The 26,517-nt window shown below is 46.2% G+C and overlaps 1 protein-coding gene across 2 annotated transcripts in view; it reads left to right on the plus strand.

The window, feature by feature from the left end:
* NTAN1 (N-terminal asparagine amidase) overlaps positions 1-25,583 on the plus strand; it is a 235,993-nt gene extending 210,410 nt beyond the window's left edge. Inside the window, exon 10 of one of the 2 annotated variants that reach the window (XM_069210221.1) lies at positions 24,556-25,583. In XM_069210221.1, coding sequence (XP_069066322.1) covers positions 24,556-24,735 — 180 coding nt within the window. In that variant the 3' untranslated portion in view covers positions 24,736-25,583. The remainder of the gene's footprint in view (positions 1-24,555) is intronic. The other variant, XM_069210222.1, reaches the window with a different exon arrangement.
* Positions 25,584-26,517: the final 934 nt, after the last annotated feature.

Below are 26,517 nucleotides of genomic sequence, written 5' to 3' on the forward strand. Positions count from 1 at the left end.
TAACCTCACAATTGATGAGGGATATGGGCTGGTAGGCCGAGCATGATGTAGAAGGACGATGAGTTTTCGGAGCAACAATGTTTGGGTGGGAAGGTGCCAGTTTGTTCCACCTCCTTATAAACAGCCAACAATTTTGGTACTAAAGTTTCCCAAAAAGTTGTATAATATTCCGTTGGGAAGCCGTCTGGGCCAGGGGTCTTTCCGGAGGCCATTTCTGAAAGGGCTGCATTTATTTCTAAATCTGTGAGAGGTGCGTCCAGCATGTGGGCTTCTTCTTGAGATAGATGGAGGAGGGATAGCTCTAAGAGGAACTGTTTAGAGTACACCGAGTCATGGGTAAGCAGAACAATATATAAGTTACGGAAGTAGCGGGCAAATGTTTGTGCCACATCAACTAGCGTATGTACCTTTTCTACTATCACTGTCTATAAGTTCTGGCACAATCCTAGAGGTTTGGTGATGGGAGACAAGCCAATATAATAGTTTATCATTTTTGTCACCCCATCCATATATGTTGGCCTAGGTTACTCGCCAGACATGCTTGGCTGTCTCGAGAGACTGCTGACGCAGTTCTTCTCTCAGCAGATTCAGCGTGCGGGTCACAGCTTCGCTGGGGTCATTTGCCATATTGGCTTCCAACCGAAGGACATGGGTCTCTAGTTGGGTAATCTGAAGCAAGCGGTTCTGCTCACGAGCCTGAAGATGACCCTTGGTGAATCCCAGCAAAGTCACTTTGCCAGCTGCCCATAGGGTGCCCGTAGAGGAGACCGAACCCTCATTATCCCTAAAGTAGCTGTGGAGCTCCTTTTCCAAAGTGCTTACATAGGTTTTATCCTGTAGATATCATGCGTAAAGGCACCACATCAGCCAGTCTGTCCCTTGGGGGACCATGGTGAAAAAGGATTGGAGAATGGTAGGAAATGCCTCTCTGTAAAATTTGAATCTGGGTTTTGCTGCGGCATTCTAATGCCGGCATTAGTACTAAGTCTATGTGGGAGTGAGTTTGAAGTGCTGTAGAGGTATGTGTGAATTTTCAAAGTCTCAGATGCCATGTGCGCCACGCATCACACAAGCCCAGTAATGCCGTCCAATAGTTTAGGTGGTGAACATTTGTATGTCGAGAGGTGCAGGAAGTCCTGAGGTGTCAAGAGCAGGAGCCAGAGCTGTGTAAAGTCTCCTATATGGTTCAACCCCTGTAGCAAGGGTAGTAAGTGTGAGGAAAGGTCACGAAGAAAGGCATGGAGAGCTATTGGCTAAGCACATATACTCCCCAGGTTAATGGAGCATCCCTCAGTTGTGTCAGTTGTGCCAGTAAGGAAATAGTAATACACCTGGGGATGGCAGTGAGCAAAGGTGAGGATTGCTGCACGTTTTACACGGTGCACGGTCCATTAACATTCCATGATAGGACACGCATAGATGTCATGGTAGGGATCTTGCAAGATATATACGCGGGGAAGGGAGACCACTAGTGTTGCCATTCCTTTAGCAAAGTGTTGAAAGAGCTGTTGTGTATAACATCTGGTGCCCGTCAAAGTGTGTTTTCTGGGTTGATTTAAAAAGGAAACGTGTCTGTTGATGGTGCCATGAAAGGTGGTACAATTAATAAATCAAACAATAAAACTTTGCTAAATTCCAACCCCCCTGCGCCCTCCCCTTCCCATACTTCCCTCCAATAAGCATCTGTCGCCCCCTGAACAAAAACATAGCAAAACATTACAGTAGTAACAACAGGAGCATGGTGAAGTAGGCTCCTCCTCTGTGAAGGATACATGATAGCCACTGATTTATAGCTCAATAAGCTATTTCAGGTGACTAATGTTGTCATATGCACAGTCATGGGCCATTGCAGAGTAGAGACATTGTGGAGCTACAAGAAAGATCAGAGTCAACTTCGCCCGCAACGTAGCATGTAGCGGTGTTCCAGGATCTTTTGTAGTCAGGAGAGGATTGTTGTCTGTTTCAGAGAGTTGTTGTGTCTCTGTCAAGAATGATAGGTTTCTCTGGGCCAGATGGGACCTGGGGCAGGTCTCCGAAGGCGGTCCACAATTTCGCCGCTGGGAGTAGGTCCAATGGTGTTGGGGCCTCAGCTTTGGCTCAGTGCGGGATGGCCCCAGGTTGTTGGAGGGATGTGCGGGAGTCCCCATCGAGTGACGATGGGGGCAATCTTTTGTGAGCCACTGCCAAGCTGTCTCTGAGGAGTCAACGAAGTGGGATTTGTCCGTGTGAATCACTCGAAGTTTAGCCGGGAAAAGGAGACAGTATTGGAGGCCCATAGCCCTCAGTTTTTGTTTGACCTCCAAGTAGGAGTGTCTGAGCTGTTGGACTTCACATGTATTATTCAGGAATCCTTGAACACTTCGCAGCGAAGATCTGGGCGGTTACGGTCCTCTTGAAGGACAGCATCTCTGTCATGGAAATTTAGGATGCACGCAATAATTGGCCTAGGAGGCCCACCAGGTGGCGGTTTAGGAGTTAGGGCGCAGTGAGCTGACATCCAGCTTTTAATCCAAGTCTCTAGGAAGTCTACAGCCTCTTGTGTTTCTGTACCTTCGAGGACGCCTATGATTCGGATGTTACTTCATCGAGATCTATTTTTGGCATCTTTGGCGCAGTGGTGGAGTTCTGTTTGGGCAAGCACCTTTGACATTTGGGTTTTAAGAGTGCTGACATCATTCTCCACTGTGGAGAGCCGTGTCTCTGCCTCAGTAATTTGGACTGCAGCGTTGCACAGGTCTTGCCTAGTCAGGGCGACGTCTTCGTGAACTTCACCAATCTTAGTTTCTACAGCTGATTTAGTTGTTTGAATGGCGTGGAAGATAGTAGTGAGGTCATTGGAGGCCACATCTGTTTTCTCCACTGTGTCTTTTCCCATTGCATCAGTGGTGAAGCCAGTAGTGTATTGGTCCATATGAGTTTGAGCAGGTATTAAATATGCCCGTTTATCTTTGCCCATGGTTCTTAGTTTACTTCCAGGGCACTGGTCTGCTTGCCACTATGATGCAGCAGTCTGAGCTGTCGTAGAGCCAGGGGAGGAGATGGAGCTGATCACAGGTGAGAAAGCATACAGGTAATAGGCTACACAGCTTTGTCTCCTTCACTATGTGGTATAGAGGTTTGGAAGAGGAGAGCTGGTCTTGCTGATCGTAGATAATAGTAGTGTGGCAAGACTAGGTGGTGGCAGCGGGATGAGGACTCGTATCAGGCCTTGAGGGGTATGCAGGTCTGAGTTGATGATGTTAGGCGCAGTGAAGCGTGTAGTGGTGTTGAATGAGTGTATGAGGCTAGTAACGATTGGTCGGTTCATGGGTCTCTGTGTCCTCGCCACGTATATTGACAGGTCAAAGGGTCTACGTTCTCACTTGCAGTGAGAGGGAGAGCGAGTCAGGGGTATTGATGTATAGTTCTGTGGCTCTACCACCTGTGGTGAGAGACATCGCAAATAGATATACAAAGGAGGTACCTCATTGAAAGATCAAAGTTCTTGCCGGGTATTGTGGACAGGGGGAATGAGGTGACCACCGTGTCTCGTGAAGCACCGAGGTGTGAATTTGGATCATCTGGTAAGGACCATCTCTCTGAGTAGATCTTAGTTTTGAGTGCAGTCATGCACAAGCAGCTGATTGGTTTCTACACAGAGCCCTAGGGCAGCTTCAGGACAACTCCTATCCCACCAGGTGTTTCTTCAGGTTCAGATTTCTCCTTCACCACTCCAGGGTGTATTGTGCATCAGTTGGGGGGTCTGCTGGTTTCGGTTGCCAGGCTGTGGGCCTATGCCCTAAGGGTGTTACAGTGTGCAAGTAGGGAGGCCATAAGGGTCGGTGGCCCCCAGCAGCGTCAGGAGTGTGACTAGGGGTGTGACTAGCCTGGTGGTGCATCATGCCTACTGCATAGGTAATTTCCCGCCTGTCCTGGTGCCAAATGGGCCAGGGGAGGGGGTGACATTCCCCCGGTCTAAGTGTCACATATCAGAGAGTGGCAGAGGCTTTAAAGCCTGCAGCCCAGATATGCTGAATTACTAGCCTTCCTGCTGGAGGAGGTGATAACAGCATTCTCCAGAACCGGCATTGTTTCTGGCCTCTGAGAGCACGGGTTGCCACCAGGGGGTCAGAAACCTGTCTGTGGCAGCAGGCTGGTCGATACCAGACAGCTAGCACACTAGAGGACTAGTAGGTTTCAGGAGGCACCTCTAAGGTGCCCTCTGAGTGTATGTCAGAATAAGTCCAACATTGGCATCAGTATGGCTTTATTAACACAAGGTGTTTGATACCAAACACCGTTATTTTCCTTGCAGCCATCATGTAGCTGGGTAACTTGTGATGACCAGTGCCGAGTACATGTCCTACAGATGGCTGCCCAGTCACTTTCAATATCTAGTAATGGAACTAGACATCAGAAGCGCATATCTGCTCATGCAGATATGTCCTGTCAAAAAATATGATGCATCCTGCCTTGGGGCTTCAGAGTCTGCTGTAGGGATGACTTACCTACAGTATATTCAGCGACTTTGGCATGGCACACAGTGAGTGTGCCATGTTGTGTTTTCACTCATGGTTTGCACCATGACATGCAGTCTGCAATAGGAGGCTGAATGCAATTTGTATGGGGGGGCCCTCAGGGTGGCTTAGCACATGCTGCAGCCATTAGTGACCCTCTTTGGTACCCATGCCCCTGTTAACAGGGGTACCACATACGAGGGACTTAAAGGGGTGCCAATGTATATGTCAATTGTGTGACAGTTAGCCCATTTTACCTTGTTTTAGAGAAAGAGCACTGGCACTGGACCTAGTTAGAATAGATTTTACCCACACAAAACCATAGATCTGTCAAACAGCACAAACGTTATTAGCAAAATGAAACACTTTGGGGGGTCATGCCGAGTCTGGCGGTCTTGAGACTGCCAGACTCTGGGTGTTTGTTGGCCCGCTGGGGTAGTGGCAGTCCGATCCACCCCATTCTGACTGAGGCTGAGCCGTCGTGGTCCAACCGCTAACACCGCCAGGCTGCAGTCAGCCTGCAGACTGGCGGTCCCGGTGGTTGTAATCTGCCAGTGCAGCGCTGCAAGCAACACTACCCTCTGGATTAGGAGTCCCCATCCACCAGCTTTTCCATGGCAGTTTACACCACCGTGGAAAAGCTGGCGTAATGGGGATGCCCGGGGGTAACTCAAGTAACTATAACTCGGGCCCTAAGGTAACTATAACTCGTGTCTTCACCATGCACTTCTAATTACTTCACATATTACATCATTGATGCCACTTTTGTGGCATCTTGATATTATCACTGCAACATTTGCAATAACATTATTGATGAGAAAACTGTGCATGTGTGGCTGTAGATATACATGTGTTGAATAAGTCCGCCATCTAGTGTTGAGTCCGGAGTTTTATACGTTGTTTTGTTCGAAGAATCTTTTCAAGTCACGAGATCGAGTAACTCCTCCTCTCGGTGATACTGTGCATGAGCATTGAGTTCTTTGTTAGATTGTTTCGTCTCCACTGTCGGGTTCGGACGTGCTCCGATCTTTCCTCGGCTTGGTCTATTCCGAACTGTTCTCTTCTGTCATACTTTCAGCAACGGTATTGTAATTAAATTGATTTATATATATTTCGCAGTCCGTACGAATTTCCTCAAAGGGAGCCGGCTTACCACCCGTCGGGGCATCCGCGCCAGTCTAGGGCCTAATCTTCCATGTGGTTTCAAACTTTGCAGGGCTGATGGAATGTACTCCATTTAGTTTTTGCCCTCAATGCCACTCGAAATCTCCCCACACTGACCAACATCTGGTGTGTAATTTGTGTCTCTCCCCGTACTACAATGAACAAACCTGCGATGCCTGTCGTTCCTTTCGATCCAAGAAGATTCTCCAGGACAGAAGAGCTCGTAGGTTGGATATGGCATCCAAAAAGATTGGCTGCACAAACTACTAATCATTATTGTTTCACCAATTCACAGGCACTTTTATACGACAGGGCCCCCCTGGGACAAAATGGAAGACCTTCTCCAGTACCTCCCAGAGGAACATTGTAAAAGGGCACATGAGATAGTCTCAGAGGGTCAAACCATCTCTAATAATTCCATTAGGTGTGCAATTGATGATGTAGATACTGCAGCACCTGGTATCATTATATGTAAGCATGCTTGGCTTAGGTGTTCAGGATTCAAGTCAGAAATACAGCAGACAGTTCTCAACATGTCATTCGATAGGAAACACTTATTTGTCCAAGAAGTAGACCACACCATAGAAAAACTTTAAAAAGACTTGGGGACAGCAAAGGCTATGAGGCATTAGCCACCACCACCACACCACGTAGTAATATTTGGCGTCCACAATTTGGGGGAGGCTTGAAACCATTCTCTAATGAGCCTTCCACCTCTCAAAACAAACAAGGCTCCCATTTCTACAGTAGAGGTTCCTTTAGAGGATCATACAGAGGTTCAAACAACAAAGGCAGAGGAAAGGCATCCACCTCCAGAGGATCTGCCTCTACTGCACACCAGTGACTACTTCCAACACCTTGCACCTCCCCAGCAAGGGGGAGACTCAAAACTTTCTACCCACAGTTGTCCAGTATCACCACAGGCCAATGGGTTCTCTCAATTATCCAACATGGTTACTGTCTTGAGCTCACTTCCATTCCACCAAACATTCCCCCACGCACTCACAAATTCTCACAAGAACATCTTACTCTTCTCAAAGAAGAGGTGCAATCCCTTCTTCTTCAAGGGGCTATAGAATCATTTCCCTTCTCACAGCAAAGGTCAGGAGTATACTCCCTATACTTCCTTATATGACAGAAGGACAGGTCACTCAAGAAAATTCTAGAACTCAGACCACTAAGGGGGTCAGTCTGACCCTGGCGGTAAAATCCGCCAGGGCCAATGACCGCGGGAGCACCGCCAACAGGCTGGCGGTGCTCCCTTGGGCATTCTGACCGCGGCGGTACAGCCGCGGTCAGAAACGGAAAATCGGCGGTGTACCGCCGTTTTTCCGCTGCCATGGGGATTCCGACCCCCATACCGCCTTCCTGTTCCTGGCGGTTTTGGCCGCCAGGCACAGGATGGCGGTATGGGGTGTCGTGGGGCCCCTGGGGGCCCCTGCAGTGCCCATGCCAATGGCATGGGCACTGCAGGGGCCCCCGTAACAGGGCCCCACCAAGATTTTCTGTGTCTGCCATGCAGACACTGAAAATCGCGACGGGTGCAACTGCACCCGTCGCACCCCTTCCACTCCGCCGGCTCCATTCGGAGCCGGCATCCTCATGGAAGGGTGTTTCCCACTGGGCTGGCGGGCGGCCTTCTGGTGGTCGCCCGCCAGCCCAGCGGGAAACCCAGAATACCCGCGGCAGTCTTTTGACTGCGCAGCGGTATTCTGGCGGTTCCAGCCAGGCTGGCGGCTTCCGCCGCCGGCCGGGGTCAGAATGACCCCCTAAATCTCTACATTCTGTCAGAGCATTTCCATATGGTCACTCTCCAAGATGTCACGCCACTGTTGCAACAAGGAGACTTTATGACAGCTTAAGGTCTAAAAGATGCATACTTTCATATTCCCATTCATCCAGCAACCACAAATACCTCAGATTTGTCATTGTGGGGAAACATTATCATAGGGATGTGGAATTCCCATCACCTGACGCCAGGGACAGTTTCTTTATGCCACTGTTTGCCACAGTAGTTCCTGGCACTGAACAAAAACTACTTTGTGTGCCAATATGCTCCTTGTGGAAGAGTAGAATGTGATCACTCACAGTAAAGCCAGCAGATAGATTGAGAGAGAAATAGAAGATTATTAAAAACAAAATGTCTTTGTTGACACCAGACCTAATTAGGGACCCACATCTTAAAGAAAGTTACAAAAGCACACACATGGTATATGTCTTTGAATTAGTGGCGATCATGAATTCACAAGAACTTACAGAAGTAGACCAGGAAATCGTACTTCTAGAAAATATTTGTGAACTGTATTTTAGCACAAGCAAATATCCATTTGTAGATTTGCTCATCTGAAAATCTGTTGAGCATTTTACAAGTTCACTTTCCCCTCCAACCACATTTTTGCCAACTCTAAAAGAACTTCTACTTCTGCCATTGCCAGGAGTACATTTCTAACCTTTCTCGTTATGGGAAAAGATTAGAGAAGAGCTGGTGAAAATCCTTAAAACATGCAAGTTAGTTGGTTTGCAGACTCAGAGGCGTTCCAGCAATGGAACTATTGCTTACTGCTTTTTCCAGTCCCAGTATGTAGATCTACAGAAAGGTGGGAACCAAAGGAAATTGCTATACTATGGTTTGAAAGTGCAACATTCAAGACCTGCTATATTAGTAGCCTTGACATAATCAGAGAGGCTATTATCAGAGCTTTTACATAATGAGATTGCTACCATAATTTGTCGCTGCACTACATGGCACCAAAGGGACAAGTAGATTTTTTTTTTACAGGACAAGTAGAATTAAGATGTAGCCTGTCCCATGGACAAGTAGCTATCTTATTAAATTCCACACCCCTGATTATCAGTTCAAGGCTTTGCCATTCAGGGTAACAACCTCACCCGTGATCTTCACAAAATGTTTAGCAGTTGTTGCAGCATACTCCAGGCATCAACACATTTGATGTCTTCCCTTACTTGGACCATTGGCTCATCAAAGCCAGTACGTTCTAACACTTTCAGCGTCACTCTGAGATCCCAGTAGACCTTCTTCACACTCTGGGATTCAAAATCAACTTTCTAAAATCCCATCTCTAACCTTTCAGATACAGCCTTATCTAGGAGCAAATCTCAATGCTCAGATAGGGTTAACATAGCCAAGTCCAGCTCGAATTCAAACTTTTCAGACTTTGATTTCTCGATTACAGGAGAACCATACTTGCACAGTAAGGACAATGATGCAGCTATTAAGGGATGATGACGTCTTGCATTGCCATCGTTCCTCATGCCATACTACACATACGTCCCCTGCAGAAATGTCTGTCCCATCAGTGGTCTGAGGCACGGGGTAATCTCCAAGATCTAGTGTTGTTGGACCACCAGACTCACCGTTCTCTGCAGTGGTGGAATCCCACCAACCTATCCAAGGGCCATCCCTTTCAGGACCATGTGCCTCAAATCACTCTGATTACAAATACGTCACAGGTTGGGGAGCTCACCTCAACAACCTCACAATACAAGGTCTATGGGATCCCGTTCAACAAGCTATACATATCAATTACGTGGAGCTGCAAGCAGTTTTCCTAACAATGAAGGTTTTTCTCCCACAGCTCTCCCACAAAGTGGTTCTAGTTCGTACAGACAACATGACAACCATGTATTATCTGCAGAAACCAGGGCATTCACTTTCTTCTCAGCTGTCCCATCTTGCTCAGGCAATATGGAAATGAGCAATTCACCACCACATTCATTTAGTGGCAGAGCATCTCCCAGGCATGGACAACCAGTTTGCAGACCTCAGCAGAAAGCAGCAACAAGTCCACAAATGGGAACTTCACCGACAAGTCCTTCACTAGTACTTTCAAAAGTGGGAAACACTCCAAATAGACCTCGTCTCTACGTCAGAAAATACAGAATTTCAAAACTTCACGTCCAGATACCCACACCCTCAGCCCAAGGGCAATGCTCTATGGATGAATTGGTGAGGGATATTTGCTTACACTTTTCTGCCTCTCCCACTCATTCCGTCTCTACTTCAAAAACTGAGACAAACCGCACTCACCTTGATCCTTGTAGCTCCCACATGGGCACGTCAAGCTTGGTTCACAACATTTCTGGATCTACCAGTAGTTCTGCACAAGAAGCTCCCCAACAGACCGGACAGATCAGGCGTCCAGACCCCAAAATGCTCAATCTTGTGATATGGCTCATGAAGTCATAGAGTTTGGTTATTTAAATCTACCTCCAGAACGCATGGACATTTTAAAAGAAGCACGTAAACCTACAACCAGACAGTGTTATGCTGCAAAATGGAAACATTTTGTATGCTACTTTAGACCTAAACACATAGACCCACTCAGAGCTTCAGTCCAAGACATTTGCTGCATTTACAAAAAACAAACTTAGCATGCTAGTCTATTCATCTTCATTTAGCAGCTATAGCTGCTTACCTCAAAAACAGACAGTACATCTCTTTATTCAGAATTCCAGTTATCAAAGCTTTCATGGAAGGTCTCAAAAGAGTCATTCCACCCAGAGTACCTCCATTACCATCATAGAACCTTAATGTTGTCCATACTAGGTTTATGGGTCCACCTTTTGAGCCAAGTGCATTCATGCCTTTTACAATTCCTTTCATGGAAAGTGGCTTTTTAGTAGCTATCACTTCCCTAAGACGTGTAAGTGAACTCCAGGCTCTAACCTTAGGAGAAGCATTCTTCCAAATGCACAGGGATAGAGTAGTTCTCTGAGCAAACCCTAAGTTCCTTCCTAAAGTAGTTTCACAATTCCACATCAATCATTCATTGAATTGACCAGTCTTTTCTCACAACCAGGAGCCACATTTCATAATTGGGGAAGGGTGACCTACACTTTTAATTTTGACCGGACACACAGTTGGCTTAAAGTAAGTGACTGGTCCTTAGTTCATAGACTAGGGTGTCGTATTATTATCTACATTCTTGGTTATAGGAGAAGTTGCATTTTGGTACTGATGAAGCGTCAATGGATCCGGTTGGACCACTAGACACAAAACATGTTGACCGTTGATTAAAGGTTCTATGATATTTTCAGGCCTCTCATTTTTTCTGAAAGTGACTGAGCATGACCACTCATACTTCACTTTCAATTTGTTTTTAATCTTGGCCTACACCTCATACTAGCTGAATAAACTGGTGATGTTACCTGAGGTTTAGAGCCAATTTTAGTTATTTCCTATCCTAATTGTTTAGTGTCTGCAGATAGGCATTGTCCACAACATAGTCGATGACAGCAGTCACTATTAAACAACTCGTTCTGGGGAGCCCGTCAGACATTGCAGAGCTGGTCTGACGAGGAGCATTCCCGATGATGAAGCTTGACATCCATTGGGCTGTGTGAGAGCTCTTGCGCCTAAAGAGTTAGGTTTCCCTGCTTCTCTATTCTGGAACAGTGTACTCTATAGTTTTTTGTAATTAACTACATTGGGAGACTGTACACTGGACCTCTAATCTCCCTGTCTCTTCCTTATCATTTTGAATACTCATGTCTCCTCAGTATCTGAGGGGACCCACTGCTCCAACTCAGGGGATGATTCCTTAGATAGAGAACTTAGGACACTGAGACTGGAGGAGGCCAGGCTGAGACTGCTACAGCAGCAGTTAGACCTAGATAGGGAAGCCTTGGCAGTGGAGAGAGGGAAAGACAGGATTTGGGGCTAGCTACCCAGGGTGGTAGCAATACTAACTGTAGGGACATCAGGACCAGGGAGGGCTCTGATGACTGTAGGAACCTGAGTAAGATAGTCCCACCTTACAAGATGGTAGGTGACATACACAAATGGTTCACTGCCTTGGAGAGGGCCTGTAAAGTACAAAGGTTCCCTCAAAGACAGTGGGCAGCAATCGTGTTGCTCTCCTTGTCTGACAAAGGCAGAGACAAACTCCTTACTGTCAGAGAGAAAGATGCAGATTATTATACAGCACTGAAAAATGCACTCTTAGATGGATTTCATCTAACCACTGAATAATATAGGATTAAATTCAGGGAGACCAAAAAGGAGTCCTCCCAGGATTGGATAGATTTTTTGGGCTGCTCAGTTAAAGCTCTGGAAGGGTGGTTGCATGGGAACAAAGTAAGGGACTACCAGGGCTTGTATTATCTGATTCTGAGAGAGCACATTTTGAATAACTGTATTTCTGAACAGCTGCATCAATACCTTGTGGACTCTGATCTGACCTCTCCCCAAGAATTAGGAAAGAAGGCAGACAAATGGGTGTGCACCAGGGTGGGTAGAAAAACTCACGCAGGGGTTGACCACAAGAAGAAGAAAGCAGGTAATCATCAGGACAAGGATGGGAACAAACCAAAAGAAAGAGTCTTCATCAGGCCCGCAAAACTTTTCTGAGGGTGGGTCAAAATCCTCTTTCTCTTCCCTTAAGAAACATTGGTGCTACATCTGTAGAAAACAAGGCCATAGGGCAGGTGACAGCACCACTCCCAAAAGGAACACCAAACCCTGTACCATTACTACTATTACCACTCCTACCCCTAGTGCCCCTAGCAATAGCAATAGTAGTGGTACTAATAGTAGACTGTTGAGACGGGGCTACTCGCCTGAAAAGCAGGATGTCTGCAGGGGCGATGATATGCCCCCGACTTCCTGGAACACGTCTCGGCACTTCCTGGTGGACACAGAAGCCCCGACAGGTGTCCCAAAAGGAAAGGGGAGTGGAAGAGAAAGAGATAAAACACTGCCACGTCTTGCGGGTCCAGCCAGGCACCCTGTTTCTTCGGGGGCAAGTCGTTGTTGACACAGTGATAGTAGATTAGTGCACTTAACTTCCTTGAAACTGAATCTCTCTTTCTGATATGGGCACTGGAGCGGTCGAAGAACACCGGGATGCTCCAGCACTTTTCTTGGATAATAATAACTGTTGGCACAATAACTAACACTACATTACCAAAAACCCAAACTGAGTACCATAACAATAAGTACTGCGACACTAGGGCTGGCTTCACAGAGATTCACTGTTGCACACTACAATTAGAACTGTGGTTGCACTTATCATGCAAAAGAAAGACAAACAAGGACATTAATTATATCACATATAACTTTCCTGCATATATAGGGTTAAACTAAAAGGAACAAAAACAATCCAAGAAATACAAATGTCCACTCTGGATTCAAACAGTTGGGGTGGCACAGTTTGGTTTGGTTTCACAGTGTGTGTAAAAAACCTTTCAAAAAGCAAATTCCCCCAACCTGAAACACAGGCATGAATGACACAATTTAAATCCAAGAGTTATGCTATTAGAGAAAGAAAAGTCACGTAAATGCACTTTTAAAATTGCACTGTCACTTTTTGTAGTACTTGAGCTCAAGCAGATTTCCTGAAGCACATTTAGGCAAGTAACTACAATAATAATGTAGAATGTTCAGAAATGCATTGGTCTCCAAGATAAGCACTCTGCCAAAATACGAGGTCTGAAATACACCAGTTGTTCTAGGAAAGCACAGCACTCAAAGAACAAACTCCCTGGAGAATACTAGTCACTTAGCTGCAGTCTTTTCCGGTGTGCTGGAGGAATGCCTGGTGTCAGCTGGTACAGGAATGAAGAAAATAATTGCCTCAAAAGTCCTGAATACGAGGATGACAGTAGGGGCTGGACTGCAAAGTCAGATGCTGAGATCAGGAAGCAAAACAAAGCCAAGCGGGAAGGCACGCTTCACTCTGCTATTTTGATAGCCAATCAGGAAAGCAGTTGAGTTTCCACGTGTGGATGAAAATAACGTCACCATGCCCAATTAGAAGCATGTCTACACCTGCTCACATTAGCAAACAAGCATTGGTAAAACAAGCATTGATAAAACTAATTGTGTAACACAGCACATTATGTTTACTTAAAAACATGAAGGTTTAACCAAGAACAGAGATATTATTTAACCCTAATCCCTGGGGATGCTGGGAGATTATGCAGGAGGCACCTTGGGGGTTCCTGACAGTAGACAGTCCAAAAGTGTAGCTGGGCTCACCTTGGGGACTGTAGTGGGCTCTGAGCTAGTCAGAGAGACCACTGAGGCTATGTTGGTCTCTGATGGTGGCATTGACCTTGCCACCCTAGCTGCCTGTCCCCTAAATATGAGTAAGTACAGACAGCATCACTTAATCAATGGTGCTCAGGCCTCCGGGGACACAGGTGCCAGTGTCACTCTGGTGACTGAAAAACTGGTGTCTCCTGAACAACACCTACTTGCTCACAATAACACTGTGTGCCACCCCATGGCAGTTATTGACTTTAGCTGGGGGGTTACTGGCCCTATAAAGTTTGTAGTGTCCTCTGATCTACCTGTAGACTGCCTGCTAGGTAATGACTTAGAGGCTTCAGCTTGGGCTGAAGTGGAGTTGGGGGCCCATGCATCAATGCTGGGCATCCCTGGGCATATATTTGCCCCGACCAGAGCACAGGCCAAAATTAAAAAGGAACAGGAAACCCTGGAGCCTGGAAGAATGGCATAGGAGACTCTTAAAAAGAAAGGCAGACAGGGTAAAAAGTTACCTCCTGCCCAAGCTTCCAGTTAAGGTTCTACTCCTGAGTGAGAGGAACCTACTCCTTGGGTGGAACCTACACCAGAGGAGCTCAAAGCTGACACAGCTGAGTTCTTAGGTGCAGGGGGCCCACCAGGAAGTGACTCAACCTAGAACAGCAAACCTGTCCCACACTGAAAAGCTTAAGGCAGCAAGCTGCAGCATAAGAGGCAGGGGATGTCAGTGGTACCCATAGGGTATACTGGGATAACAGCCTTCCTTATTCAGGAGCAAAGGACCCTAAACCTGGCGCCAACAGGAGATTGGTCATCTCTCTGAAATTTAGGGAGTTCCTGTTAACTCTAGCCCATGACTTACACCTTGCAGGCCACTTGGGGCAAACCAAGACTTGGGACAGGCTTGTCCCTCACTTTCGCTGGCCCCACATGTCAGAAGACACCAAGGAGTTTTGTCGCTCCTGTGTCCTCTGTCAAGCCAGTGGCAAGACAAGTGGCACCCAAAAGCCCCCCTTAATTCCACTACCAGTGGTTGGGGTACCCTTTGAGAGAGAGGGTTTGGGTGAATATTGTTGGCCCCCTGGACCCTTCAACAGCCTCTGGAAACAGATCATACTGGTGGTGGGCCATGCCATAAGGTTTCCAGAGGCCATTCCTCTTAGGACCACTACAGCCCCTGCAGTGGTCAAGGCCCTCCTGGGAATTTTCTCCAGGGTGGGTTTTCCTAAAGAGGTGGTATCAGACAGAGGTGCAAAATTCATGTCTGCTTATCTTAAAGCCATGTGTAAGGAGTGTGGTGTTATTTATAAATTCACCACACCCTACCATCCTCAAACAAATGGGTTAGATGAAATGTTCAACAAAACTCTCAAAGGCATGATAATGGGACTCTCAGAAAAACTCAGAAGGAGGTGGGGTGTCCTTTTACCTTGCCACCTCTTTGCATACAGGGATGCTCCTCAAAAGGGAGTGGGCTGCAGCCCCTTTGAACCTCTGTTTGGACACCCTGTTAGGGGTCCACTTGCCCTTGTGAAAGAAGGCTGGGACCAACTTCTCAAGCTCCCAAAACAGGACACTGTGGACTATGTATTGGGCCTCAGATCTAGAATGGCCAAATACATGAAGAGGGCATCCAAACATCTTCAGGCCATCCAAGAACTGCAGAAGCAGTGGCATGACCAGAAGGCTGTCCTGAGTTTTTATCAGTCAGGACAGAAGGTGTGGATCCTGGAGCCTGTGGCTCCCAGGGCACTCCAGGAAAGGGGAGTGGCCCACACACTATTGTGGAGAGAAAGGGTGAGGTCATCTATCTGGTTGACCTAGGCACTACTAGAAGCCCCTACAGAGTGCTTCATGTGATCCACCTGAAACCCTATTACTACAGAGCTGACATGACTATGCCCATGGCAACTGTTGAAGGACAGAAAGAGGAGAGTGACCTTCTCCCTGACTTGTTCTCCCACAGTACAGTGGATGGCTTAGTAGATGGGGTTGTACTTGCTGACTGCTTCTATGAGCAATAGAAGGAAGATTGCAGAAATGGTCAAACTACATGGTGTGAACACACCATTGACACAGTTGCAGAAGATGCTAGACCTAGCAGTTATTGAGCCTTCAGATGGCCCTTGGGCTACTCAAGTAGTGCTGGTCCCAAAGCCTCGCTCTCAAGGTAGCAAAAGAGAGATTAGGTTCTGTGTAGACTACAGAGGCCTCAATACTGTAACCAAAACAGATGCTCATCCTGTCCCTAGAGCAGATGAGCTAATAGATACACTGGCTTTTGCCAAGTATCTAAGCACCTTTGATCTGACTGCTGGCAGATCAAGTTATCAGAGGATGCCAAACCACAAACAGCATTCTTCACACCTAGCGGGGAGTATCACTTCACAGTGATGCCCTTTGGACTAAAGAATGCACCTGCCACATTCCAGAGGTAGGTGAACAAATTTCTCCAAGGCCTAGAGAGCTTCAGTGCAGCTTATCTAGACAATATAGCTGTCTTTAGCTCCACCTGGGAGGATCACCTGGTCCACCTTGGAAAGTTACTGGAGGCTCTGCAAAGAGCAGGCCTCACTATCAAGGCATCGAAATGTCAGATAGGGCAGGCAAAAGTGGTTTATCTGGACTACCTGGTAGGTGGAGGCCAGATCCAGCCATTCCACTGCAAAATCCAGACAATTCTGGATTTGGACTGCCCCTACTTCTCAGACCTAAGTCAGAGCCTTCCTTGGCATGACAGGGTACTATAGGAGGCTCATTAAGAATGATGGCTCCATTGTAGCCCCTTAAATGACCTCACATCCAAAAGGATGCCCAAGAAAGTTGTGGACAGCTAGCTGCCAAAAAGCTTTTGATGACCTCAAACCGGCCATGTGCTCTGCTCCTATACTAAGAAGCCCTGATTAATCCAAGCAATTTATTGTCCAGACGGATGCTTCTGAGGTAGAGATAGGGGCACTACTATCTCAACTGAATGATGTGGGCCAGGACCAACCTGTAGCTTTCATTAGCAGAAGGTTGACCCCCCCCAGGAAAAAGTGTTGGTCAGCCATAGAGAGGGAGGCCTTTGCTGTTTGGCACTGTCCAAACAGACCACACGCCCCTCTTGTGGCTCAAACAAATGAAAGGAGAAATCTCAAAATTGTTGAGGTGGTCCATATCCTATACAGTAGAACTTAGACCTGGGAGTAACCATTCTAATACAGATGAACTCTCCAGATAATTCCACTTAGACAATGAAGACTCAACTGGGCGAGGTTAGTCTTATTGTCCTTCGTTTGGCGGGGGTTATGTACGAAAGTACCCTATTTTTGTCATGTTTACACCCCCCTCCCCTTTTTGCCTGCTATCAGTATGCTTGGACTGTTTTTACTGGGATCCTGATAACCAGAACCCACCCCAGAGAATGTGCTCTCTCCATCAAAATTTGGTTGCTTAGGACTTTGCACACCCCACAATTGGCATACTGGTACCCCCATGCCCCTAGTATATGGTAGGTAGGTACCCAGGGCATTGGGGCATCAGGGACTCCCCATAGGCTGCAGCATGTGTTATGCCACCCATGGGAGCCCATGTAAAATGTGTCTGCAGGCCTGCCAATAAAGCCTGTGTGAAAAGGTGCATGTACCCTTTCACCACAGGTCACTGTACCAGATCACTGTAAGTCACCCCATGGTAGGCCCTCCTAGTCCAGAGGGCAGACTGGAGGTACCTGTGTGGGAGGACACCACTGCATAATCAGAGGTGCCCATACGAACTCCAGTTCCATTGCACTGGACTTCGTAAGTGCAGGAAAGCCATTTTACCTGTTCTACATAATGATAACTCCGAATCTGGGCATATTTGATTTCAAACATTTTGGAATCATACCCCAAGACTGTTGCTAGTATTGGTTGTATGATTCCATGCACTTTGGGGGCTCCTTAGAGGACCCCCTGTGTTACTCCAACCACCCTTCTGGGGTTTTCCGGGCAGCCCATGCTGCTACCACTCCTCAGACAGGTTTCTGCCCTCCTGCTGCTTGACCAGCTCAGGCAGGGGAAGGCACAACAAAGGACTTCCTGTTGGAGAGGGAGGTAACACCCTCTCCCTTGGAAATAAGGTGTTACATGGCTTGGGAGGGGTAGCCTCCCCAAGCCACTGGTATGCTTTGAAGAGCACATTTGGTGCCCTCCTTGCATAAACCGGTTTGCACCAGTTGAGGGACCCCCGGCCCCTGCTCTGGTGTGAATCTGGGCAATGGAAAGGGGAGTAACCACTACCCTTTTCATCACCACCCCAGGGGTGGTGCCCAGAGCACCTAGAGGTGGCCACTTGATTCTGTCATCTTGAATCCAAGGTGGGCAGAGGTCCCTGGGAACATCTGAGTGGCCAGGTCAGGCAGGTGACGTCACAGCCTCCTCCTGACAGGTGGTTGCCCCTGTTAGGTGACCAGTTCACAAAAAAAATTGTTCTGTGAGGACACCTTCCCATTTGCAAATGGTTACCACTAGGCTTGAGGTGTTGGGTAAAATATGAATATTTTGCAACCATTATTTGGTTGCAAAACATCCATACATACCACTGCAATTCGGTATTACGAAGGGATGCCCTAAACATGGCCCTTCCAAATACCGAATCATAAATTACGATTCTGTAATATGTGACCAAATCACAGTTTGTGCTGTGTACATATGGAAAATTATTTTTGCAGTCAGTAACAGCCCGATTTTGCAAATTGGGCCATTTCCAACCACAAATATGCCTTTGTACATATGTCCCCTGGTTCCATGTCCTGAATTTTATTTGAAAAAAATACAAATTGGCTAGGCACGGAATACCCTGCCACCCTAGTTCTTGTGAGTGGGGGGAAGGGAGAACCCCTGAAGCCATTTCTTTAGGTTTTGCCTGCACACCGCTTGTGCTATTCTTGTGAAATCTATTGTATTCAATATAAATCTTAAAAGGGGCTTGCATCCCGCCCCCTTGCTTTCCTTGCTTTTCATTGGTTCCTGTGTTTGCCACTTACTTTTCGTCGGTTTCTATTGTCTGTCACACTATTTTCTTGCATTTACCAATGCTTGTTTGCTCTTATTATGTTTCCCGAGGACCAAGTACTATGTTCATCCGCTTCGGCGAACTTCTTTAACCACTCGCATGCCTTGGACGAGGTGACCTCTTTCGATCACGTGGGGGAGGCCCGGAGAGGCTTCAAAGGGAAGGAAATGTATTTCCTTCCCTTTGAAGTCTCTCCAAGCGTTTCAAAAGCCGGATTGCTTGCAATCCGGCTTTTGAACCGCCCACTAGACACCAGGGATTTTTTTTTTTTATGAAACTGGCATAAAGGAGCGACCCCTTGGGCAAGGGTCGCTCCCAATGGCGGGCATTTTTTTGGAAGGCCTTTTCTGCCCCCCCTTGGGGCAGATCGGCCTATTGTTATTAGGCCGATCTGCCCCCAGGGGGGGCAGAAACCTCTGGGCGCCAGGACAATTTTTCTTTTTGTGTTTTTCTTTTTGTTTGTTTGTTTTTTTTAGAGATGGGGAGCGACCCATTAGGCAAGGGTCGCTCCCCTGTGGGGCAAATTGTATTTAGACCATTTCTGCCTAAAATCGGCCAATCTGCAAGGGGGCAGAAACCACTAGGCACCAGGGATTTTTTTTTGGGCGCCAATGTCACGCGGGGGAGCGATCACATAGGCAAGGGTCGCTCCCGGTTGGGGGGGCAAATTTATTTTAGACCAGTTCTGCCCCCCTGGGGCCGGCTGAGCTAGAGGCCAAAATCCACAGGTAGGCACTTTGCAAAAAACACCTGTTTTCTGTGAAAAAATGTGATGTGTCCACGTTGTGTTTTGGGCCATTTCTTTTCGTGGGTGCTAGGCCTACCCACACATTTGAGGTACCATTTTTATCGGGAGACTTGGGGGAACGCTGGGTGGAAGGAAATTTGTGGCTCCTCTCAGATTCCAGAACTTTCTGTCACCGAAATGTGAGGAAAATTTGTTTTTTTAGCCAAACTTTGAGGTTTGCAAAGGATTCTGGGTAACAGAACCTGGTCAGAGCCCCACAAGTCACCCCATCTTGGATTCCCCTAGGTCTCTAGTTTTAAAAAATGCACAGGTTTGGTAGGTTTCCCTAGGTGCCGGCTGAGCTAGAGGCCAAAATCTACAGGTAGGCACTTTTGCAAAAAACACCTCTGTTTTCTTTCAAAAAATGTGATGTGTCCACGTTGCGTTTTTGGGCATTTCCTGTCGCAGGCGCTAGGCCTACCCACACAAGTGAGGTATCATTTTTATCGGGAGACTTGGGGGAACGCTGGGTGGAAGGAAATTTGATTCCAGAACGTTCAATGAATTTCCCCGTGGCTCCACACATTTCAAGATTGCCTTTAACAAGCACGCTTGAAATGCGTGCAGCCTCGGGGAGATTACTTAGAGGTCTGAGTTTGGGTAAACAAGCACAGTGCTTGCACTGTTTACCCAGTCTCCCTGTAAATGCTTGCGCAAACATTGGCTAAACCTAATGCATTTACCAATGCTTGTTTTTTAAGGCTGCAATCCTGCGTGACAGCTGCCATATTGCAGCTTTCTATAATTAATTAAAAAAAAAGCGCCCATCAGTGTTTTGATTATCAAAATAGACCCCCGGGGTGAATCGGGTCAGATGTTCTCATTTAAATTTTTAGGGAGGCAGTGTTAGTGGCACTCCCCCCTAGACCAGTCCTTGCCCCGGGAACCCCATTTCTCAGGACTTATAAAAAAAAATACAATTGAGGGGGCATGCGGCCACCCTCTCCCAGCCACCATTAGGCCCCAGGGAGTCTTTCCCCTGGGGCCGATGTACTTAAAGAAGCAGAGGGGGCATGCGACCACCCTCCACATGCCTATATCCTTACCAGGGACCCACCCTCTGGGGACAAATATCTACAGTGTCCCGGGGAGCCCAACCATAGGACAAAATGGTTTTCTGCCCGGGAGACTGCAGGCATACCCTGCCCGCACTCTCCCAGGCAGGAAACTCCACTTTGCTCCTGCCTCACAGGAGCAGTTAAAAACAGCTGTTCCCACTGGGAGGGGCTGGCGCCACCAGCAACTGGAATGGTGCTATTTGGCTAGCCAGATAAGACTACGGGGGCCCTGGGACTCCCCCAACAGCCCCCAACATAATGTTTTGTAGGTGCCCTGGATGGGCACCGGGGCACCCACCATTGGCATCTATCCCTCTCCACCCCAAACCTACCAACTCCACTCTACCCCACTCCACTTGAATCTACCGCACTGCACTCTCCAGAAGTAACAAATAAGTGAATACTGAATGAACCCAGGTCTTATACCATAGATTTTATCATGGTGCAAGTGCTGACTCGGTGGGGGGTCACGGCTGATAGACAGTGGGAACTGGAGAAGAGAATTGATGAGCTGAAGGGTCTTTGGGCTAAAGCTCAGATAAGATTCCCTGTGCTGCTTAAAGTTATGCATGGCAATCGGATGCACCGTGTTAGGGAACCTGAGAGACCACCCCTTACACTCTTCCCCCCTTCTGACACTGCACCTTCCATCATCATCTTATTTGCCGTCTTTACTTTAAAGAAAGACTTGAGGGAGTAGGTTACCTTTAAGGCAGATTTTGTCTTCTGTCATTTTTTACCTTCGTGGTCTTTTCCTGAATATCCACTGTTTTTCTGGCTTATCTTACCTACCCCAGAAGTACCCTGGAGTTTGCCATAACAGTATTTTACTTTACTCCCTTGTTCTAGGTGAATAGCACAGCCTAGCCTCCTTGCTTCAACAGCACCTTCCTTCCTGGGATTATCGGGTATTTTCCAAGATCGTAGGCAGTGTCGTGTCTATTATGCCTTATCACACTTGTGCCACTGCTTCCTCTCCCCATTCTCCCTCTTTCGGCATCCCCCACAGAGTGTAAGGAGCACCCCTCAGTACTCACTGTAGGGCAGGGAAATCATATATACTCTGTGCTGTTGCCAATTGTCTGTTCAACCTCCTTTTCTCCGCCATCCACAGCTCACACTGGAGCCGGTAACAGCACTGCTATCCCCTGAGCCGGCTCCTACTGTTCTAAACACTCCACCAGAAAGTTCCCCGGGATTTCTCTATGACTTTAAGCCACTGTTGGTGTCAGAACCCAGGAGCGCGTTGGAGGTACTACCACACACTTTCCCCCGAAAGGAGATGCGCTGGGATGCCGCGCGCCCCCTGCTGCTGTCCAGCACTGCTCAACTCCACTGAGTAGAGATTGCCGTCATGAAAGGTAAGACGCGCAATCCCTAGATTCAAAACTCACGTTATCTAGCTGAGTGGCCGAGGCCTTCTGTATTCTCCTGAATTGCCTTAAAGCTTGTCTTGCCTTGTACTACGGTGCTACTTTTCTTATGGGAGCCAAAAAGAAATCAATTGCTCAGCATCCGTGCATGCATGCTCCCCTCCTTCTCCGTCAGCAGGATGCAATGTCCCCCTCCATCCAAATGGATGGGACTCTTGTGTATGTATTGATCACTCTGATCTGAGAAGGATCATTGTTGTGGGTGACAGTAGGATAGCAGGGAAAATAATTTCTTCTCTATTTTTAACATTGACTTTTTGTGGGGGAGGTGTGTGTGTGTGTGTGTACATGTGTGTGTTAAAGTTATACAAAGATTAGGAACAAAAATATCTATAGATAGGAGAGGCTGAACATGCCTAATTCAAGAAGAAATATCAAGTAAGACTGAATTAATTCTACTGCACCAAACAATATCTACCTAGGGTTTGATTTCTTGTTTTTTGATTAAGTATAGTTGAAGTATAATAAATGTATATATTTCTATAATTATGACATATTACAAGCTTCATAAAGATAATCCTTTAGTCAGAAGGCGATTGTATCGTTAGGGTGTTTCAAATAGTGGCACAAGACCAAAAGGTGACATTTGTAATAGATGTTTTCAAAGATGTCAAAAGATGTTTTTTTGTTGTTTTTAATTTGACTCATCTGATTGAAATACAGTATGCCACATGCCGCACAGAGCAGCCTAGAGTTCAAGACATTAAGGGGCATATTTATACTCCGTTTGTGCCGAATTTGCGTCGTTTTTTTTTTACGCAAATTCGACGCAAAACTAACTCCATATTTATACTTTGGCGTTAGACGCGTCTAGCACCAAAGTTCATGGAGTTAGCGTCATTTTTTTGCATGAACACCTTCCTTGCGTTAATGATATGCAAGGTAGGCGTTCCCGTCTTAAAAAATGACTGCGATGCATACGCGTCGTATTTATACTCCCGGGCAAAAATGACGCCTGGGAGTGGGCGGGTCTAAAAAACCCGCATTTGCGCCGGATTTTAGCGCCTGGGTCAGGGCAGGCGTTAAGGGACCTGTGGGCTCAGAATGAGCCCAGAGGTGCCCTCCCCTGCCCCCAGGGACACCCCCTGCCACCCTTGCCCACCCCAGGAGGACACCCAAGGATGGAGGGACCCACCCCAGGGACATTAAGGTAAGTCCAGGTAAGTATTTTTGTTAAAAAAAAATTGTGGCATAGGGGGGCCTGATTTGTGCCCCCCTACATGCCACTATGCCCAATGACCATGCCCAGGGGACAGAAGTCCCCTGGGCATGGCCATTGGGCAAGGGGCATGACTCCTGTCTTTGCTAAGACAGGAGTCATTTCAATGGGGGATGGGCGTCGTAAAAAAATGGCGCAAATCGGGTTGTGGCGATTTTTTTGCCTCAGCCTGACTTGCACCATTTGTGGACGCCCATACGCCATTTTCCCCCTACGCCGGCGCTGCCTGGTGTACGTCGTTTTTTTTTAACGCACACCAGACAGCGCCGGCGGCTAACTTTTTTTGGCGCAAAACTGCGTTAGCGCAGTTTTGCGTCAAAAAGTATAAATATGGGCCTAAATCTTCCTGTGGCTTACTAGCAACAATACCAACATATGTGTCAGCGGATGGAGAATTTTGCATCCTTGCATTCTTCAGGGTATTCACAATTATACATTTGTTGTATGCATATCAAGCATTAACAATTCTAGGATTTTAGTCAAGAGTTCTTTTTATGGACTATGCTCCATTTTTAAGTGCTGACGTCTACTTCAGTTAAAGATGTCACTTGTATGAATTTAGCAAGTATTAATAGGAAAGGTGCTCCACTGGATAGGCTACTGATACAGGTCCATCCGTGAAAGGCAAGACTCCATACAAGGTGTTGCTAGGGTGTTTGAGTTCACTGGTGAATAAAATATCTTTAAATAAACCATATTAACATTGTACGTATTGCAGGTATGTCTGATGGGCAACTACGATCATGGTAACAATGACAAGTCAAAGTTCATTCACATCCTGCTGTTCTGTTCGCCTTGGTGTTTTCACAATCACAGGGAATGCCATATTTTCTTTGCTTTGTTCCCACATGATAAAAGCATGAGGTGGATATGTTGGGGGGTGGTGCGAGTGCTGTTGACAGACACAAGTATACGATGTGTTCACATCTAGGATCTATCTTGGGCACACGGTCAGCTAGTAAGTAGAATTTCAGCCAGCTGTGTTATTTTACACTTACCAATACAAATGGTCAGAAGAAAAAGTTGAGCCATTGTCCATCAAGATCTTAAGCTTCAACTACCACAGTTTCCATGTGAAGCCTCTAGATCTCCTGTTTGAGTTCAAGGAGTGTCTAGGTTTATCGAATATCTAGTTGTTCAATCATAGTTCGAAGCCTCGAAATAGGGATTCTGTTACCAATATTCACCAAAATAAAATGCATATCTGTGCCAAGTAGCTTTTCAGACCCTCCTTTTATCTGCGCACTTGAGTGCTTACTGCAAATTGTGTATGAAGGTGCTAAATGTGTTGTTAATTAACTGTTAAAAGATATAATAGCTTAACATTATCTTACTAATTCCTTTCTATTGCAGAATCTTTCTACATCCCCATTGGCCGAGCCACCACATTTTGTTGCGCATATGAGGTCTACCATGACGTTTTTAAAGAACAACCCCAAACCAGAAAACTCACTGTTTCCAGACAAGAAACCCAGAACGTACAAAAAAAATGAATCTGGATTGTGGGAAATGGTAGTTGGGGATCAGATCTGAATAAGGCTGAAAATGTGTATTCATGAATAACTTATCAAATACCCACTCTGCTTAGACAAAAGAGTTTGCAGTCAAATTGCTATTTAGATTTAATTTACGATATGTTGAAAAGGAAAGCACATGTGGAAAAAGGTAACATGCCAGCTATACTTTCCCGAAGACGACTTGAGTTTTTTATGTCCTGTTGCGTTGAAAAATAATTTATCCAAATGTACAGATCCATCAGGTCGAAAGCAGATTTAGGGCATCCCAGGCTACTGTGCTGCTCTGTCCTGAGGGATCAACATTGAGACTCTTCGGTCAAAGATTTGGAAGTAAGAAGGAAAGATTTCTGGCTTTTAACCAACATGAGTATTGAGGATTTTCAAGCAGTTATGTAAGATGAAGTTCTCTGAAACACTCCTAGAATTTCCGATATTAACAGTTTATGTTATGATCACTACCAGTCACTTACATGGAAGGTATTTTTAGTTCATGTTATGTTGAGGCGACATTTTACAGTTCATTTATGTTCGTGATGGGCGTGCATTTGTGTGTGCATAACATCCCGGAAATATGTATTGTTCATTTTACCTGTTATGCATGTCCTATTGTTAGTTCATCTTCCATTCACTCTTCTTTCCTATTCCTCCCATTCATACTTACTTTCTTCCAAATTGTGTTTTCCTCTGTTTAATTTGTACTATGTTCCTTTTTGAAGAGCATGCCAAATCATGGATAATTATATATTTTTTTAAATGCTGCCATAACAATTTGCAATTAAACATCTATTGATGATCTCCATTTTGTTCCAGCAGAGTGCAATAGTCAACTATAAAATAAAGTGAATTCATAGTTTATAACTCAAAGTATTCAAGATAAATTTGATTTTCATTATACTCATTTGTTAATTATGAAAGCTGTATAACATTTCAAAGAACATCAGGTCTCATTGCCATTGTGGTTGACTGAACCGAGGAAGTCCTTGGCAAGCTTGATTACCACAATTGTTATTGAAAACTACTGGTGGGTAGGGGCAAACGGTACTTAACTGTAACATTAGATCTCATGGTATTTATTGTATAATAATAAGAAATGTTTGTTCTAGATGTGTTTGATACTCTCATCTGCTATACGGGCAAGGAGATACCATCTTGACATCTTGAAATTCAACCCCAAATGATCAGTGGATCTCATTGAGTGTTTTATGCAGTATAAAATATCCCTCTTTGCTGTGGTTAATAATAACTCCTTATTCGCAGTGCTTCTGTGTCCTATGGCAATGTGTACTTCATTCCAAACTCACACTTCTATCCTAAAGGCACAGTCGAGTGCTTGAATTTGCAAACAATTATATCCAGGAACCCAGCCTTTTTCACGGGAGGCTGCCACCTAATTCCACTTTTGGCGTTGCCCACTGCCTATATGGACACTGCCTGAAGTCGGGTATAATACGAAACCAGAAGCATGCTGCTTAAGTCCTTGTAGACTTCATGACTAATAAAGAAGATTTTTGCTACCCTGGGCAAAAAACGTCCAAACTAAATATTGGCAAAGCCAGTGGGTCTCACTTCATTTAAATCTGATGCAGATTGGCAAAACTGAAGGGTATTGGAGATTCAGTCAAATGACAGGCGTGGTGCACATGTGCTCAAGGCGGATACTGTCAGTTGGCAGTGGCGGTGGTGACAGCAGCAGCGGCTGTAGTCTAGTGGAGTTCCTAGGTGGTGAGAGGAAATAACTGGAGGTATGTTGTGGTCCTGTTCTCTTTTATCTCGGGGATTGGTCACCCCCTACTGTGTT

This window comes from Pleurodeles waltl, chromosome 10, assembly GCF_031143425.1.
Source record: "Pleurodeles waltl isolate 20211129_DDA chromosome 10, aPleWal1.hap1.20221129, whole genome shotgun sequence".
NCBI classification, from domain to species: domain Eukaryota; kingdom Metazoa; phylum Chordata; class Amphibia; order Caudata; family Salamandridae; genus Pleurodeles; species Pleurodeles waltl.